This window comes from Trachurus japonicus, chromosome 13 (assembly GCF_045865225.1).
Source record: "Trachurus japonicus isolate A0001 chromosome 13, Traja_1.0".
NCBI classification, from domain to species: domain Eukaryota; kingdom Metazoa; phylum Chordata; class Actinopteri; order Carangiformes; family Carangidae; genus Trachurus; species Trachurus japonicus.
In genome coordinates, this window is record NC_140919.1 from 19915490 (window position 1) to 19928825 (window position 13336).

A 13336-nucleotide genomic window follows, 5' to 3' on the forward strand; every position below is an offset into this window, starting at 1 on the left:
ACATTTAACTTTGCGCTCCACCCATGAAACCCAGACACATTTATTTAGTCTGGTTCCCACTGTGAAACTTATTCCGCAGCCGGAGGAGGAAGGGGCGAGTCTGTTTAGTGTAGACTGTGACTGTGACAGCTCCATATTATTATTATTATTATTATTATTATTATTATTATTCTCAAACCAACAACACAATCTGCTTTTGAAACAGTAGTCGGCGTGCTGAGCTGAGCTGAGCCAAGAGCCAGGAGTCAGGAGCAAACCAGTAGCTGTCTCCCTCTCTCTCTTTCTCTCTCTCTCTCTCTGAGACTGGGACACCACCACCGAGGCGAGGGGGAGAGCTCATTCCACAACACGGCAGTCCTCCATGGCTCTGTGCAACGGAGACAGCAAGGTCAGTGCAGCGGGGCCAGAGCCGCCGCTACAGGGCAGGCAGGCAGGCAGTCCGGGTGGTGGACCCAGTGTGTGTGCGTGTGTGTGGGGGGGAAACCCTGGCTGCGGGTAGTAGTTACCCCCTTTTCCCCTGGTTAATTACGGCCTGTGTGAACCTCGGTAGCGGGGGGAAAGTTAAGGAGAGCATGTATGTATGTATGTAATGAGTCCTACGCTGCTGCTAGTTACTAGTGCTGCTTCTGCTGCTGTTGTCTGCCTGTTGCAGTTATACATTAACATGTTGCTCATGGCTGCTAACGAGCCGAGCCGAGCCGGGCGGGTTAACTTATCTCTCACTGATGTTTCAGTATTAATACAACCTTATTAGACTTATCTTGCCTCTAAAAAAACATATAGGGCGCCTTCCTTCTTCCCTCTCATGGTGGCTTAAGCACCGCGTGGGTTTTTAGCATAGCCCCGCTAACTTAGCTCTAGCCGCTAACATGCTAATGCTAATGCCAATTCACCACTGTGGTTTGGAGCTAGCGTGCTAACATGGGCTGCTGCTACACAATTCATCATCAGCTATAGCTGCTGTACCCGGGGCGGCAGCCAGCCACTAATGTGTGATGACAGTGCTGCTGCTGCTGCCGCTGCTAACCGCCGCTGCTGCACCTGTGATGGTCGTTTTTAAATGTAAACAAATGTATTTAATAAAACGCTGACGCTGTCACACACACTTGAAGCTAACGTTAACGGGCAGGTTTGCTTTGCTTTGCTAACGTCGTCACACGGCTAAACATGAGCCGCCGACTTGAAGGTACCGGTGCTGCTGGTGCTGCTGTTGCTGTGTTTCCAGCTGATATGTTGGTAAAGTTTGCTGCTATTAAATTGTCTTTTAGTATTATTCTTATTATTGCTAGTTGTTTTTGTTAAAGCTAACGTTACTGTGAGTCACGCACGGCGGATTGTTTTGTTCAAGGGCTGCACACTTCAAGATGAAAAAGTCGGAGGTGGAGGGTAGTACTAGCACGCCTAATCAAAGTTGTTTTTAGAAACATCATCGGGCGGAAATGTTTCAAAGCACCACGTGGGATCATGTTTCTCGTCCAAGCTGTCTCCTACTCAATTTAGTAGTTTTATGGAGATGAATCTCCTGCCTGCCAGTGTTTTCTTCCTTAGTCACTTATCATGTGGACTCGAACTGAAAAGTGTCTCTGAAACTTTTCCCTCTGTGCAGATAGTCAGAGTGTGTAATAATAAAAAAACAACATCCCGACATGCAAAGCGGTGGAGAGGAAGGAGCAGTGTGTGTGTAAGGCTGTGGGAGCAGCAGGGTCCTCCTCACTTAAGAAACCGGTACCCTTTGACTAACTTGTGGGTTTCATGTGATTCTACTTGATGGGCTGAATGGCTGCAGCACGCTTCACGAGAGTGTGTGTCTGTCTGTGTTGTAGCTCACATGTCCATAATTGTGTTAAGACTTTATTGAGTCACATTTTCCATTGGGTGAGGGGAGGTCAGAGTGCAGCACAGTTACCGTATACCACTACTGTCCATGTATATGTGTTTGTTTGTGTGTGTGTGTGTGTGTGCGCGCGCGTTGTTTTCTGAATTTGTGTGCATCCCCCACAGCTGGAGATCAACAGCGCAGAGCAGAATGGGTCATGTGAGGGAGCAGTGGCCATCCTGGATGCTGGGGCCCAGTACGGCAAGGTGATTGACAGACGGGTGCGTGAGCTCTGCATACGCTCTGAGATCCTCCCTTTAGAGACCCCGGCCTTCGCTATCAGAGAACAGGGCTACAGGTGAGCACACGCTGAAGAATTTATTATTATTTTTTTTTCCTTTTAGCATCTTTATGGCACTCTCCTTTTGATATTAATTACTTTTGTATTTACCTTTGCCTTGACTTCTCGCTTTCTCCCGATCTCGTTAGGGCCATCATTATTTCAGGAGGTCCAGCCTCTGTATATGCAGAAGATGCCCCCTGGTTCGACCCGGCCATATTCACCATAGGGAAGCCTGTGCTTGGGATTTGCTATGGGATGCAGGTATTCGTCTACACACACACACACACACACCCAGAGTAAAATTATACAGGGGGAAGCTGCCGTAGTGACTGGGGAGACCATCCCTCTCCCACAGGGCATTTGCTCAAGCAATCGTATGTGTTACACTCATTTACTCTTGAGTGGCTGCACTCTACTATCACTCTACTCCAGGCTTCTGTCCAGCTCTCCTGGGCCAACTGGGACTTTACCACCTTCTTCAAGGACACTTTGACTCTAGCTGAAGGAGACGAGAGCATTGCTCACTCAGTTTTCCCCAACGAGCCTGAAAATGAAAACCAGTAGCTCCTCATACATGTTTTTGTAGCCTGCAGGGAGTTGTGTAATATTTGGATTCACACTAAAATGTAATCTGTGTCCAAGTGTTAACTTGCACTGTGTATGTTTGTTTTACAGATGATGAATAAAGTGTTTGGTGGCACAGTACACAAAAAGAGTGTAAGGGAAGATGGAGTGTTCAGTATTGCACTCGACAACACTTGTTCTCTCTACAGGTAATGTTGTTGCTCTGGATTTTAATTTAACGTGTCCTTGTATTATAGTTATGTTTGTCAGTATAAACAATAGTCAGATTCTCCTTTTTGAAGCTTCACACCCTGTAATTTCACTTTTACTATCACATACAGTATATTTGGAAAGATTTGACAGATTGATGAGAAACATAGTAGGAGTTTGAGGATGTGGACACTTGGTGCAATAATAACAAAGCCTGACAGACACACTACACTTGAACAAAGGCTGAATAATAGAGCAGATTTTTCCCCTCCAGCCAGTGTTTGACAGTGCATGCAGCCGTATGGCGGAGGCAGCATGGTTTGTAAAGTTATGGTTTACGTTGCATCTCTTTAACTGATATTTACTACTGCAATACAAAGCCTTTAAATGGAGCATCCAGTACCTCTTGAAAAGCCACAGCGGAGCACTTAAAGTGTGCTGTTTTATACTCCGTAAGTGATCATATGGGGGTTTACTGTCAGTGACACGTCCTCTATCTTGCTGCACTTTATTCAGAAACCCATTAGATTCTATGACCTGAGAAGATATGTATTGTTTGTTTTTTTTTGTTTTTGCCTTGTCATGTACTGCATTTCACTACAAGAAACTGGAGGCTGGTTGTGTATTCAAACTGCAGGTCTCTTGTCAGTACTGGTAACTTGGCCATCGTGCATTGTATACTCCAGCCAGATATTTCCACATGAACCAATCTTATTGCAAGTACCAATTGTGCTCTCTAGGGGAGAATTGCATGACTCATTTGACACCTTGGATGCTGATCAGGAAACAGACTTTGTCTTTTGTGGTTTAATAACAGCAAAAAAAACTGCACTTGATAAAGATTTGGCCAGTTGAAGTATGTCATCAGCATCTTCCTGTCACCCAGCTCTTAAAATGAACAGCAAAGAAATCAGCTACGGATTAGTCGGTGAAAGTACAGTGACATATCCTCCCTTAACAAACAGTGTGTAAAACACTACTGCTGCTTGACAGGTTTTGTCCCGGTGCCATATTTACTATATAAACTGCTGTAGCATTTGTGTAGTCACATAATTTCCTGTGGCTGCAACACAAACACTGCAGAGTCTAAAATAGAAGCCTGCAGTCTTTTATTACCGTCTGCCTCTCTCACGTAACTCAAATGCACACACTGAAAATAGTAACTGCGCACATATAACTTAATATATGCCACCACACGTTTTCTTCTGACGTCTGTGTGTGTCTGTTTAACTGAACAGAGGCCTTCAGAAGGAGGAGCTGGTGCTGCTGACCCATGGAGACAGTGTGGATAAAGTGGCTGATGGCTTTAAGGTGGTGGCCCAATCAGGGAACATCATTGCTGGTGAGCAGCACGTGAGACAGGCTGCAGCCTTGATTGATATAGAATCAAATTGTGGTGCTCACAAATCCTTAAACGCTTGAATTTGTTTTTGTTTGTTTAAAAAAAAAAAAAAAGCCTCAGACTGCATGTTTTATCTACATCAGACAGATCCTCTGAAAAAATGTGTGGTCTATTTTTCAAGCCTGTAGACTTCAGATCCATCTAAAGTCTTAACTTTGGCTTAAGTTGTATTAATTGTACAAGTGCCATTTAGAAGAAGCAGTGATGGGGGGGATAAAGTAGCATATGAACAGTCTGCTCATCGCATCTCTTCTCACCACTAGGGATTGCTAACGAACAGAAGAAGCTGTACGGGACGCAGTTTCACCCTGAAGTCGACCTGACAGAGCGGGGCATGGAGATGCTGCGTAACTTCCTCTTTGAGATTGCGGGATGCACAAGTAACTTCACTGTACAGAATCGCCAGCAGGCCTGCATCAACGACATCAGAGAAAAAGTAGACAAATCTAAAGTGCTGGTGAGTGTGTTGGTGTCTAAACTATTTTTAAGACAGAGACACGATAAAAAAAATTCTCAGGATATTTTAACCTACAACGGCAGATGATATGACCTAAAGTCTAAATCATGCTGAGCTGCCGAGTGTGAAGTGTGTTGGCTGCTCAGGAAGTGGTGACAGCAGCAGTGGTGGGAAGTTAAGTAGAACCAATTAAACTCTTAAATTAAACCCTGTTCTATCTGAAAAGAGGTAGTCGACTCCCTGAGCGACTTCAAACTGGGCTTCATCTCAGGGGAGTGTGAAGGCGATAAATGAGTGTAGGAAACAGGAACAGGATTTATATTTAAAGAAATACCTGCAGCCCCTGTGTTTTTTTTAATTCAAATACAATATTTTACTATTTGTTACTACATGTTGTTGTAGCTGATTCCTGCTGAAGCATTTGGCAAGTGGCATTTTGTTTGTGAGACTCCCAAGAGATGGGAGTCAGCTAATTAGAAACAAAGCAGTGTCAAAGACTGAAGACTGTCTCTTCCCAAGGCTTTATATTTTACAGTCTGCCAGCGAATGCAACATTAGATATGTCAAAGACAAAATGGCTGAGAAAACGAGGAGCTTACCAAAAGCGTTAAATACACACATGCAGTTAATGTTGTTTTTTCTGTTACTGAGCGTTCATGTGCTGACTGACTTGGCTTTTGTAAAACAAATACACAAATACGCCTCTGAAGACTGACACCGATCATATCCTCAGGTGCTACTGAGTGGTGGAGTGGACTCCACGGTGTGCACAGCTCTTCTCAACAAAGCCCTGAACCAGGACCAGGTGATAGCGGTCCACATCGACAACGGCTTCATGAGGAAGAGGGAGAGTCAGAGTGTGGAGGAGGCCCTCACCAAGCTGGGCATCAAACTCAAAGGTCAGGATGAACAATGGTGCAATAAAACCTTAGGAGTCCAAAAACATAATAATTGTATTGCCAATGAAATTAAAGCCTTGTAATACACAGTTGTCTCAGAACCTCCTACAATTACAGAGTTTTATTTCAGAATGATACTTTTTATTGCACCGTTTATTTTATGTGATGACTGGCTGTGATTGTTTTTGTCAGTTTGCCGGCTAAATAACTAACAGTATTGAAGATCTGTTGCAGCCCCATTGTATTGTGTGTGTGTGTGTGTGTGTGATTGAAAAGTGCAATTTGTGTCTCATAACCTCGTCATGTTTTCTGCCTCGCTCTTTCTTACTCAAATGTTTCGCTCTCCAGTGGTGAATGCAGCTCACACTTTCTACAATGGAACAACAACCCTTCCCATCTCCGAGGAGGACAGGACGCCACGGAAACGCATCAGCAAGACCTTGAATATGACCACCAACCCCGAGGAGAAGAGGAAAATTATTGGAGACACGTTTGTCAAAGTACGAGGTTTTAATAGATTTTATGGAGGGGTTTTTTTTGAAGTACCAAGTTTCGCTGTTGTATGTGGTGTTCATGTTGCGTCGTGTTGCTTCACAGGTGGCGAATGAAGTGATCGGAGAGATGAATCTGAAGCCAGAGGAGGTTTTCCTGGCTCAGGGTACCCTGAGGCCCGACCTCATCGAGAGCGCCTCTCATCTCGCCAGCGGCAAGGCTGAGGTCATCAAAACGCATCACAATGATACTGAGCTCATCCGCAAACTCAGAGATGAGGTACTTTACACACACATACTGCTCACAATAGCGGGTGCTAAGCAGATGCTAATGGGGATCTTAATAAACATACTAAATCTAAACATACACACACACGCCTGTCATCTAATTTCACTGGTGCGTTCTGCTGCTTCAGGGTATGACCACAATCAGTAGATACTGCAAAAGAAAACCTTTGTGAGTAAATGCCCGCAGCAGATTTACACTGAATTCTTCAGTGATTTCTTCAGAAAGATTTTTTTAAACACCAATAGTTTCTATAGCACTCTACACAGGACCTACGGCTTGATACTTCACTTGAACAGATGAAAGGCAAATGCATTTCTACACAAGTAAATTTATACAGTCTTCCTTCCTTAGCGAGGCTTGAGTGTTTGGGATTGGTCCAATATTACACTACACCACACTCCAAGGAGCACTGAAGCTCCTGTGAAGACAAACACACACTCTCCCCCTCTTGTTAACAGTTTTTTTGCTTCATATATTATTTGGTGTAGTTTGTTCTGAGTTTTTTTCTTCTGCTCTGCCCTTCCATGGAAATGCACAACTATGCAACACCTAAGCATATCCCTGACACGCTCACTGTTGCAATGCTGATTCCACTTGTTTGTGCTCCTCCAGGGAAAAGTAATCGAACCTCTGAAAGATTTCCATAAAGATGAGGTCAGAGCGCTGGGGAGGGAGCTGGGTCTGCCTGAAGAGATTGTCTCTCGACACCCTTTTCCTGGCAAGTACATAAACACACACGCCTCTGACGTCACCGCTCTGACAGAACTGTACTAAAGTGATTTGTGTCAACGTCATGTTCAGCAGCAGCGTTAGTGTTTCATCTCTCTCTGTCATTGTCTCCACCTCATCTGTCTCACGTTTTCCCTGTGTACTTCACTTATTCAATCACTGCACTCCTGTATATTCTAAAAAAAAATGCACTTCTGACTCTTCGCCCTCAGGTCCTGGTTTGTCCATCAGAGTGATTTGTGCAGAGGAACCGTACATCTGTAAGGATTTCGCTGAAACAAACAACATCCTCAAAATCATCACAGACTTCTCGGCCAGCGTCAAAAAGGTCAGAACAACGCAGATGCGTTACAAAAAAACATCTGATGACTGCACGGCTAATGTCCTATGTCTGTGGAGGTCAGAAAACAAGTTTTCAGTGGAACAAAAACCTAAGATGTGTAACTGCAACTAATGACAAGATATGAGTTACTGCAAATGTGCCAGCACAAAAGTTTAGTTTGCCAGTGTTTGCAGTGAAGCATGCACATTTGTACTCAGCAACTGAATCACTGCTCATTGAAAACATCCTCCTGAGCTGATGGCTGATAATGAAAATGTCCTGATGTCAAAGCAGATTCAAACTCAAAAGTCACATCTTCTCAAATCTGGAAATAAAGATACCAAGTAGCTGGTTCCAGCCAAACAATCTCTGCCCACACACGTTAAATGAGAAGATTTTGGCTGCTATTTATTCTGTCTGCCTAATTATGGAGTTAATGATGTGCATCCTCTGCTGGTTGGTTGACCACATTGCACCTAAAGTCAGATAATTAAGATAAATTAAAGGGTTTGTTTTCTAGTATGTTTCAGTACTAAGCTGCTAAAGGAAGTGGTTTTACCAGCCACCCTAAAAAAAAAGAAGCCAATATGCAGATGTCATATTAAGGCCGCCCCAATACACCGAAGTTAAACATCTAAAATGAAATGTTACACAGAGCATGAAAAGAACTTAAATATATCTGTATGGTGTAAGTGAGTATCTTCTTCCTCTCGCCCCTGCAGCCCCACACCTTGCTGCAGAGAGTCAAGTCGTGCATATCGGACGAGGAGGAGGAGAAGCTCATGCAGATCACCAGCCTTCATTCACTCAATGCCTTCCTGCTGCCCATCAAAACTGTCGGCGTCCAGGTAATCCAGCCGATCAAATCCACACAGTCACTCTGGATCTTTGTTGTCTGTTCTCTGCCACATTCAATCAGTAATCAATTATTAGATGATGATGATGATAATAGATATTAAATGAATTAACCTCACAGATCAGTCATCATCTGTCTTGTGAGGTTTCTCTGACAGGCAGAGATCCTTCAGACATTTCTACTTGTGCTATTTTTATACGTTGTATTATAATGCCACAAGAGACATCATTGGGCAAATGTTAAACAGTCAGGCCTCCTCTTTTTTTTTTTTTTTACAGTCTACATATGAACTTTTTTCACAAACGACATGGACAGTGCTTCCAGGGATACATTTATTCTTCTGAAAACTTTAAAACTAGACCTACGACTTTGGTTCCTGAAGGTTCAAGTGGAAAATTTCTCTCCGTTCAAGTAGTTAGTCCAAATATAGCTTATTTGTTTGTTGAGGATGTCTGAGCTGTTCCATGTAGGAGGAGAATTAAAATGTGTGGTTTAAGTGCAGCGAAGGCTTGAAACAGTATGTGTCACGCTTGCTGTGTTAAAACTATAATTTAGAGGTTAACCAAGAGACACACCCACACAAAGACTCTCAGTTTTGTACTTTTTGACTCAGCCATGGCAGGGATTTGATGTAACTACGTATCAGTTTTTTCCCTCCTCTAATGTGAGTCTCTGACGTGCCCTGGGAATGGTTAAATATGGCAACAACAAAACACACAAAAACAAACCCAACGCTTTCCAGTAGTTTGCACTGACCTCGGTGAGAACAATGGTCATGACCACTTTCCTCCGCCAGACGTTGCAGTCAGCCAGTGGCTGTGCGTCTTCTGTGTGGGTGTGTCCCGTTACTTCCTGTTTGAAACCAGAGTTTTTAAATTTGCTCCAAACCTCAAATTGTGGGGCGGACAGGAGACTGTAGACAAACACAGACACGTTTCACTGTGTGGGTAAATCTGTTGGAATGAAAAACTTACAGATTTATTAATAGTTTAACACCTGAAACAAAGTGTAAGGAAAAAACACATACTGTATGTGTTTATGCTACTTGTATGTTGTTGTTTTTTGCTTGATTTTATTGAAGACTGTAACTTTAAAGGCTTGTTAAAATGATTTTCCGTCTCTGTCTCAGGGTGATTGCCGGTCCTACAGTTACGTGTGCGGCGTCACAAGTAAAGAATCCCCACACTGGGAATCTCTCATGTTCCTGGCCAGACTCATCCCTCGCATGTGCCATAGCATCAATAGGTAACGCAGCACTCTTTCCACTCGTCATGTCTACTCTGTGATATAGTATGCCATGGTAGACACCCAACCACACACACACACATACACATACACACACAGATCCATTCATTCATTCATCTCTCTCCTTTTTCCAGAGTTGTGTATGTGTTTGGGTCCCATGTGAAGGAGCCTCCAGCAGACATTACCCCAACCTTCCTGACCACAGGCGTCCTGAGCACGCTCAGACAGGCTGACTTTGTAGCCCACTCTATCCTCAGAGAGTCTGGTAAGTGTGTGTGTTTCATTTTAACCCTGTGTATTGTTGAATCATTACAGATTATTGGCGTGGAATCAGATTTGGTGAATATGTGTGAGCAGCTTGACTAATAGCCATTCACTTGTTTACACAAAACCACGTCCAACATCAGGAGAGTGCATACTTGCATTCAGTAGAGGAATTTCACATCTCTACAAGAAAACCAAATACTTAGATTTTTTTTTCAGTTCTCCAGTGAGAAGACTTTTATTTTGTAAAGTGACTGTACTTCTCCTGTCTGGAGTTCTTGTTTCATTTAGTGCTTCATCGTGTTAATTTTAGATGCTTTAAAAGAGTTATACCACAGATAATTTTGATAATGTAAATGGTACATATAGCATTTTGTAAGATTGCCTTCATTAAGACACATCCTTGGACTAGGTCTTAGAGCAATGTGAGCAAATAATAAATAGATGTAGGACTTGTTAGATGGACAAAATCTTTTCATGGAAAGTGAAATGAAATTACATTAAACATTAAATCAGATGTGCAAACCTGAACCTTTTGCATGTCAAAAACTAACAACTTGATGGAGACCGATGATGTTTTAGTTTTTTTTTTATTGGCACATTGTGAAGGTGATGATTAAATGTTAATGGTCAAAACAGAAAAGAACAAAGCAGGTAATATTGGTCATAGATGGTGAAGTTACTGTGGTAAAAGTTGTAAGTTGTAAAATGTGTTGAAGCAGCCATAAGAGCTTTTTATTTTCTTTCAGGCTACTCCAGTAAGATCAGCCAGATGCCAGTCATCCTCACCCCTCTGCACTTTGACCGTGACCCCCTGCAAAAGCAGCCCTCCTGCCGGCGCTCCGTGGTGGTCCGCACCTTCATCACCAGCGACTTCATGACCGGTATCCCTGCGATGCCTGGCAACCACATCCCAGAGGAGGTATGTGTGTTGGGCTTGCTCATAGTGTTGTCCCAGACTCAGTGGCATCATTTTACTAGCTCAGGTCCTAAATCAGGTTATCGACCCACGTTGTCTCAGTTCTTTTCTCTACTTGTTGAGTGTTTTTAACAGTTTTTTCTTTTCCTCTTCTGTTTCCCCAGGTGGTGTTGAAGATGGTAAACGAGATCAAGAAGATCCCCGGCATCTCTAGAGTCATGTACGACCTGACCTCCAAACCACCGGGCACCACAGAGTGGGAGTGAAAACAACACAACGTCATACCGATAGGACACACACACAATGCACAAACACATTCAAACAGATTTCAGAGAGGGCTGGTGAACTCCTCTCCTCCCCCTCCCCCTCCTCTTCCTCCCCCTCCCCCCTTCTCTGTCCTCTTCCCCCCCAACCTCTCTTCACCTCCCCCTCCTCCTCTCTCCTCTACCACCCACCTCTCTCTTTAACATTCCCATGGAAGGCAGACCGTACTGTGACGGGCGCACGTGCAAAGGCGCTACTGCTCTGCTCTCCCCACCACTCCTCCCTGGTCTTAATAATTTTTTTGGCGATAGGGACTGATTAATGTTGGTTATTGATAATATATTGTCATTTTTGTTTGATCCTCGTTCAACAATGTATCTCCTCTGTATGACGAAAAGTTGAATTGCTGCTTCCTTTTGCGAGGGTAACCATTAAAGGCAAGTGGCGAGAAGCTGTGAAAGTTCAGAGAAGTGGACTTTATGTTGTGCCTCAGGTTAATGGATGAGCTGAACATGAAAACAAGCAAACAATAGTGTGATGAAAAGGAAAAAAAACGAAACAAAAAAAAAAAACGAGTCGGAGTTGAGAATCTTCAGCATTTTGTTTTCTGCCTTTTTTCTGTCGGATGTTTTTTGTTTTATTGTTGTAGGTCAGAAAGTTCTTCGCCTAAGACTATCCTCTCTAATTGTTCATTTTCACTTCCTGCCTGTAAACTGTGCTCCTGAAGAAGGCTGTCTGAACAGACAACCTGTGTGACCAATCAACACTTTTTAAGCTTTTTTTTTGTTTTGCCAAAAGTAGAATAATGCTGTGGTGGTAATATAACGTTGTGGGCTCCTGATGATCTTCTCCAAGTTACATTTGTTGATAAGAGCATATGAATTGTTGCTGTGTCCACTGTGGACGGCAGTCGACCCCAAAATAGCTTCAGTGCGGTTACTGACGTGCAGCTGTGCAGGAGGCCAATATGATGGGTAACTGTGTGTGCCTGTTGCCTGTTTTTGTTTTGTTTTTGTTTCTTTCTTTGGTGTGGCCCAACCTGGACTCTGATGTTTTCAGAAAGGAGGATATAACACTGTTTCTCTTCATGCTGCAATATGTATGCTTTTTATGAAGAATAAACAAGGCAAGATGACTAATAACAAAATTATTAAGTACAGTAGAGTTTATAACCACATTGTGTAAATTGCTGTTGTCTCTACATCATTATTTGGCTGCTCTTCTTTTTGTGCAGGGGCACATTTTTGCACATTTTGTCGTTTTTTCCAGTTTTTATTCACCTATAAAGCCTCAGTGCTTTATCAGGGTAACAGAATCATACACCCAGTGCGAACTACACCTTATTAAGTGTGTCACTGTACTGTTGAAGGTCAGGTTGAGAGTACCGTTAACGTCTCTTAACATTTCAGACATTAGGCATTACTGCGTCATTCATTTCTGTTCTGTACAGTCAGAAACATCCAGCGCATCATAACCCCCCTAGTCTTCAGTCTCGTCATTTAGACCTCAGTGAATACAGGGCTCAGGTCTAACTGAGTTTTAAAAAGTGTGTTGTAACCCGTTTAGAGACATGTCACTCGGTGGTCTTTGTGCCTCTCATCATCGTTATATCCTTAACATTTAGTGGCAAAAATACTCCTAATGCAACAAAAAACATGGTTTTCCTAACTTGTCTTAAAGACTCTTAGTGTTTCTCCCTCTGCCTTTTTTTACGTGTGCTTTTTATGTTGCATATGTCTTCATAGAAAACAAACAGCTTGATAATTATACATATAATTTTGTAGTTGAATTTAATTGCAATATCGATAAGATTAAGTTATGCAATTCTATGTCTGTTTTGTTTTTTTGTCGTTATTTTTTGTTTTGTTTTTATTTTTGTTCTACAATGCTCATTCTCCTTAGTAACGTGCCTCAAACCAAGCCACTGCATGCAGTTTCAACCATGACGACATTTGTACAATGGAAAACTGAGCTTTAATAAAGATCTCCATGTTGAAACTTCCCACATCTGTCGTGAACAACTTGACCACTGTGGACTTTGCTGTACACACTTTAACATTATTTTCTTCATCTATAAGATATGGATAACTTTTTATTCATAAGAAATAGTTTACGTTTCTCTTTTGGGTCATATTTAGTTGCACATTTTGACTTAATTAACAAAAAACATTGGCAAGAAAAACACAATATCAGAGGTAGGCTGACCTCACCAATAAAATAGAAAAGGCTTTGAAATGCAGATTAGGACAAAATCAAAAGCACTTCC

At 42.7% G+C, this 13336-nt stretch overlaps 1 protein-coding gene across 2 annotated transcripts; it reads left to right on the forward strand.

Annotated features, from left to right (window-relative positions):
* On the forward strand, positions 1-13075 carry gmps (guanosine monophosphate synthase). Of its 2 annotated transcripts, none has more exons than XM_085795297.1 (16): positions 1-388; positions 2002-2174; positions 2306-2420; positions 2835-2932; positions 4172-4275; positions 4599-4792; positions 5526-5691; positions 6040-6191; positions 6289-6462; positions 7084-7189; positions 7413-7528; positions 8245-8370; positions 9508-9623; positions 9758-9888; positions 10637-10809; positions 10971-13075. In XM_085795297.1, the coding sequence occupies exons 1-16, from the start codon at positions 362-364 to the stop codon at positions 11070-11072; spliced, it is 2073 nt and encodes a 690-aa protein (XP_085651423.1). In that variant the 5' UTR covers positions 1-361; the 3' UTR covers positions 11073-13075. The 2 variants fall into 2 exon arrangements, with proteins under 2 accessions (XP_085651423.1, XP_085651422.1); XM_085795296.1 differs by lacking the exon at positions 1-388 and adding an exon at positions 980-1236.
* Positions 13076-13336: the final 261 nt, after the last annotated feature.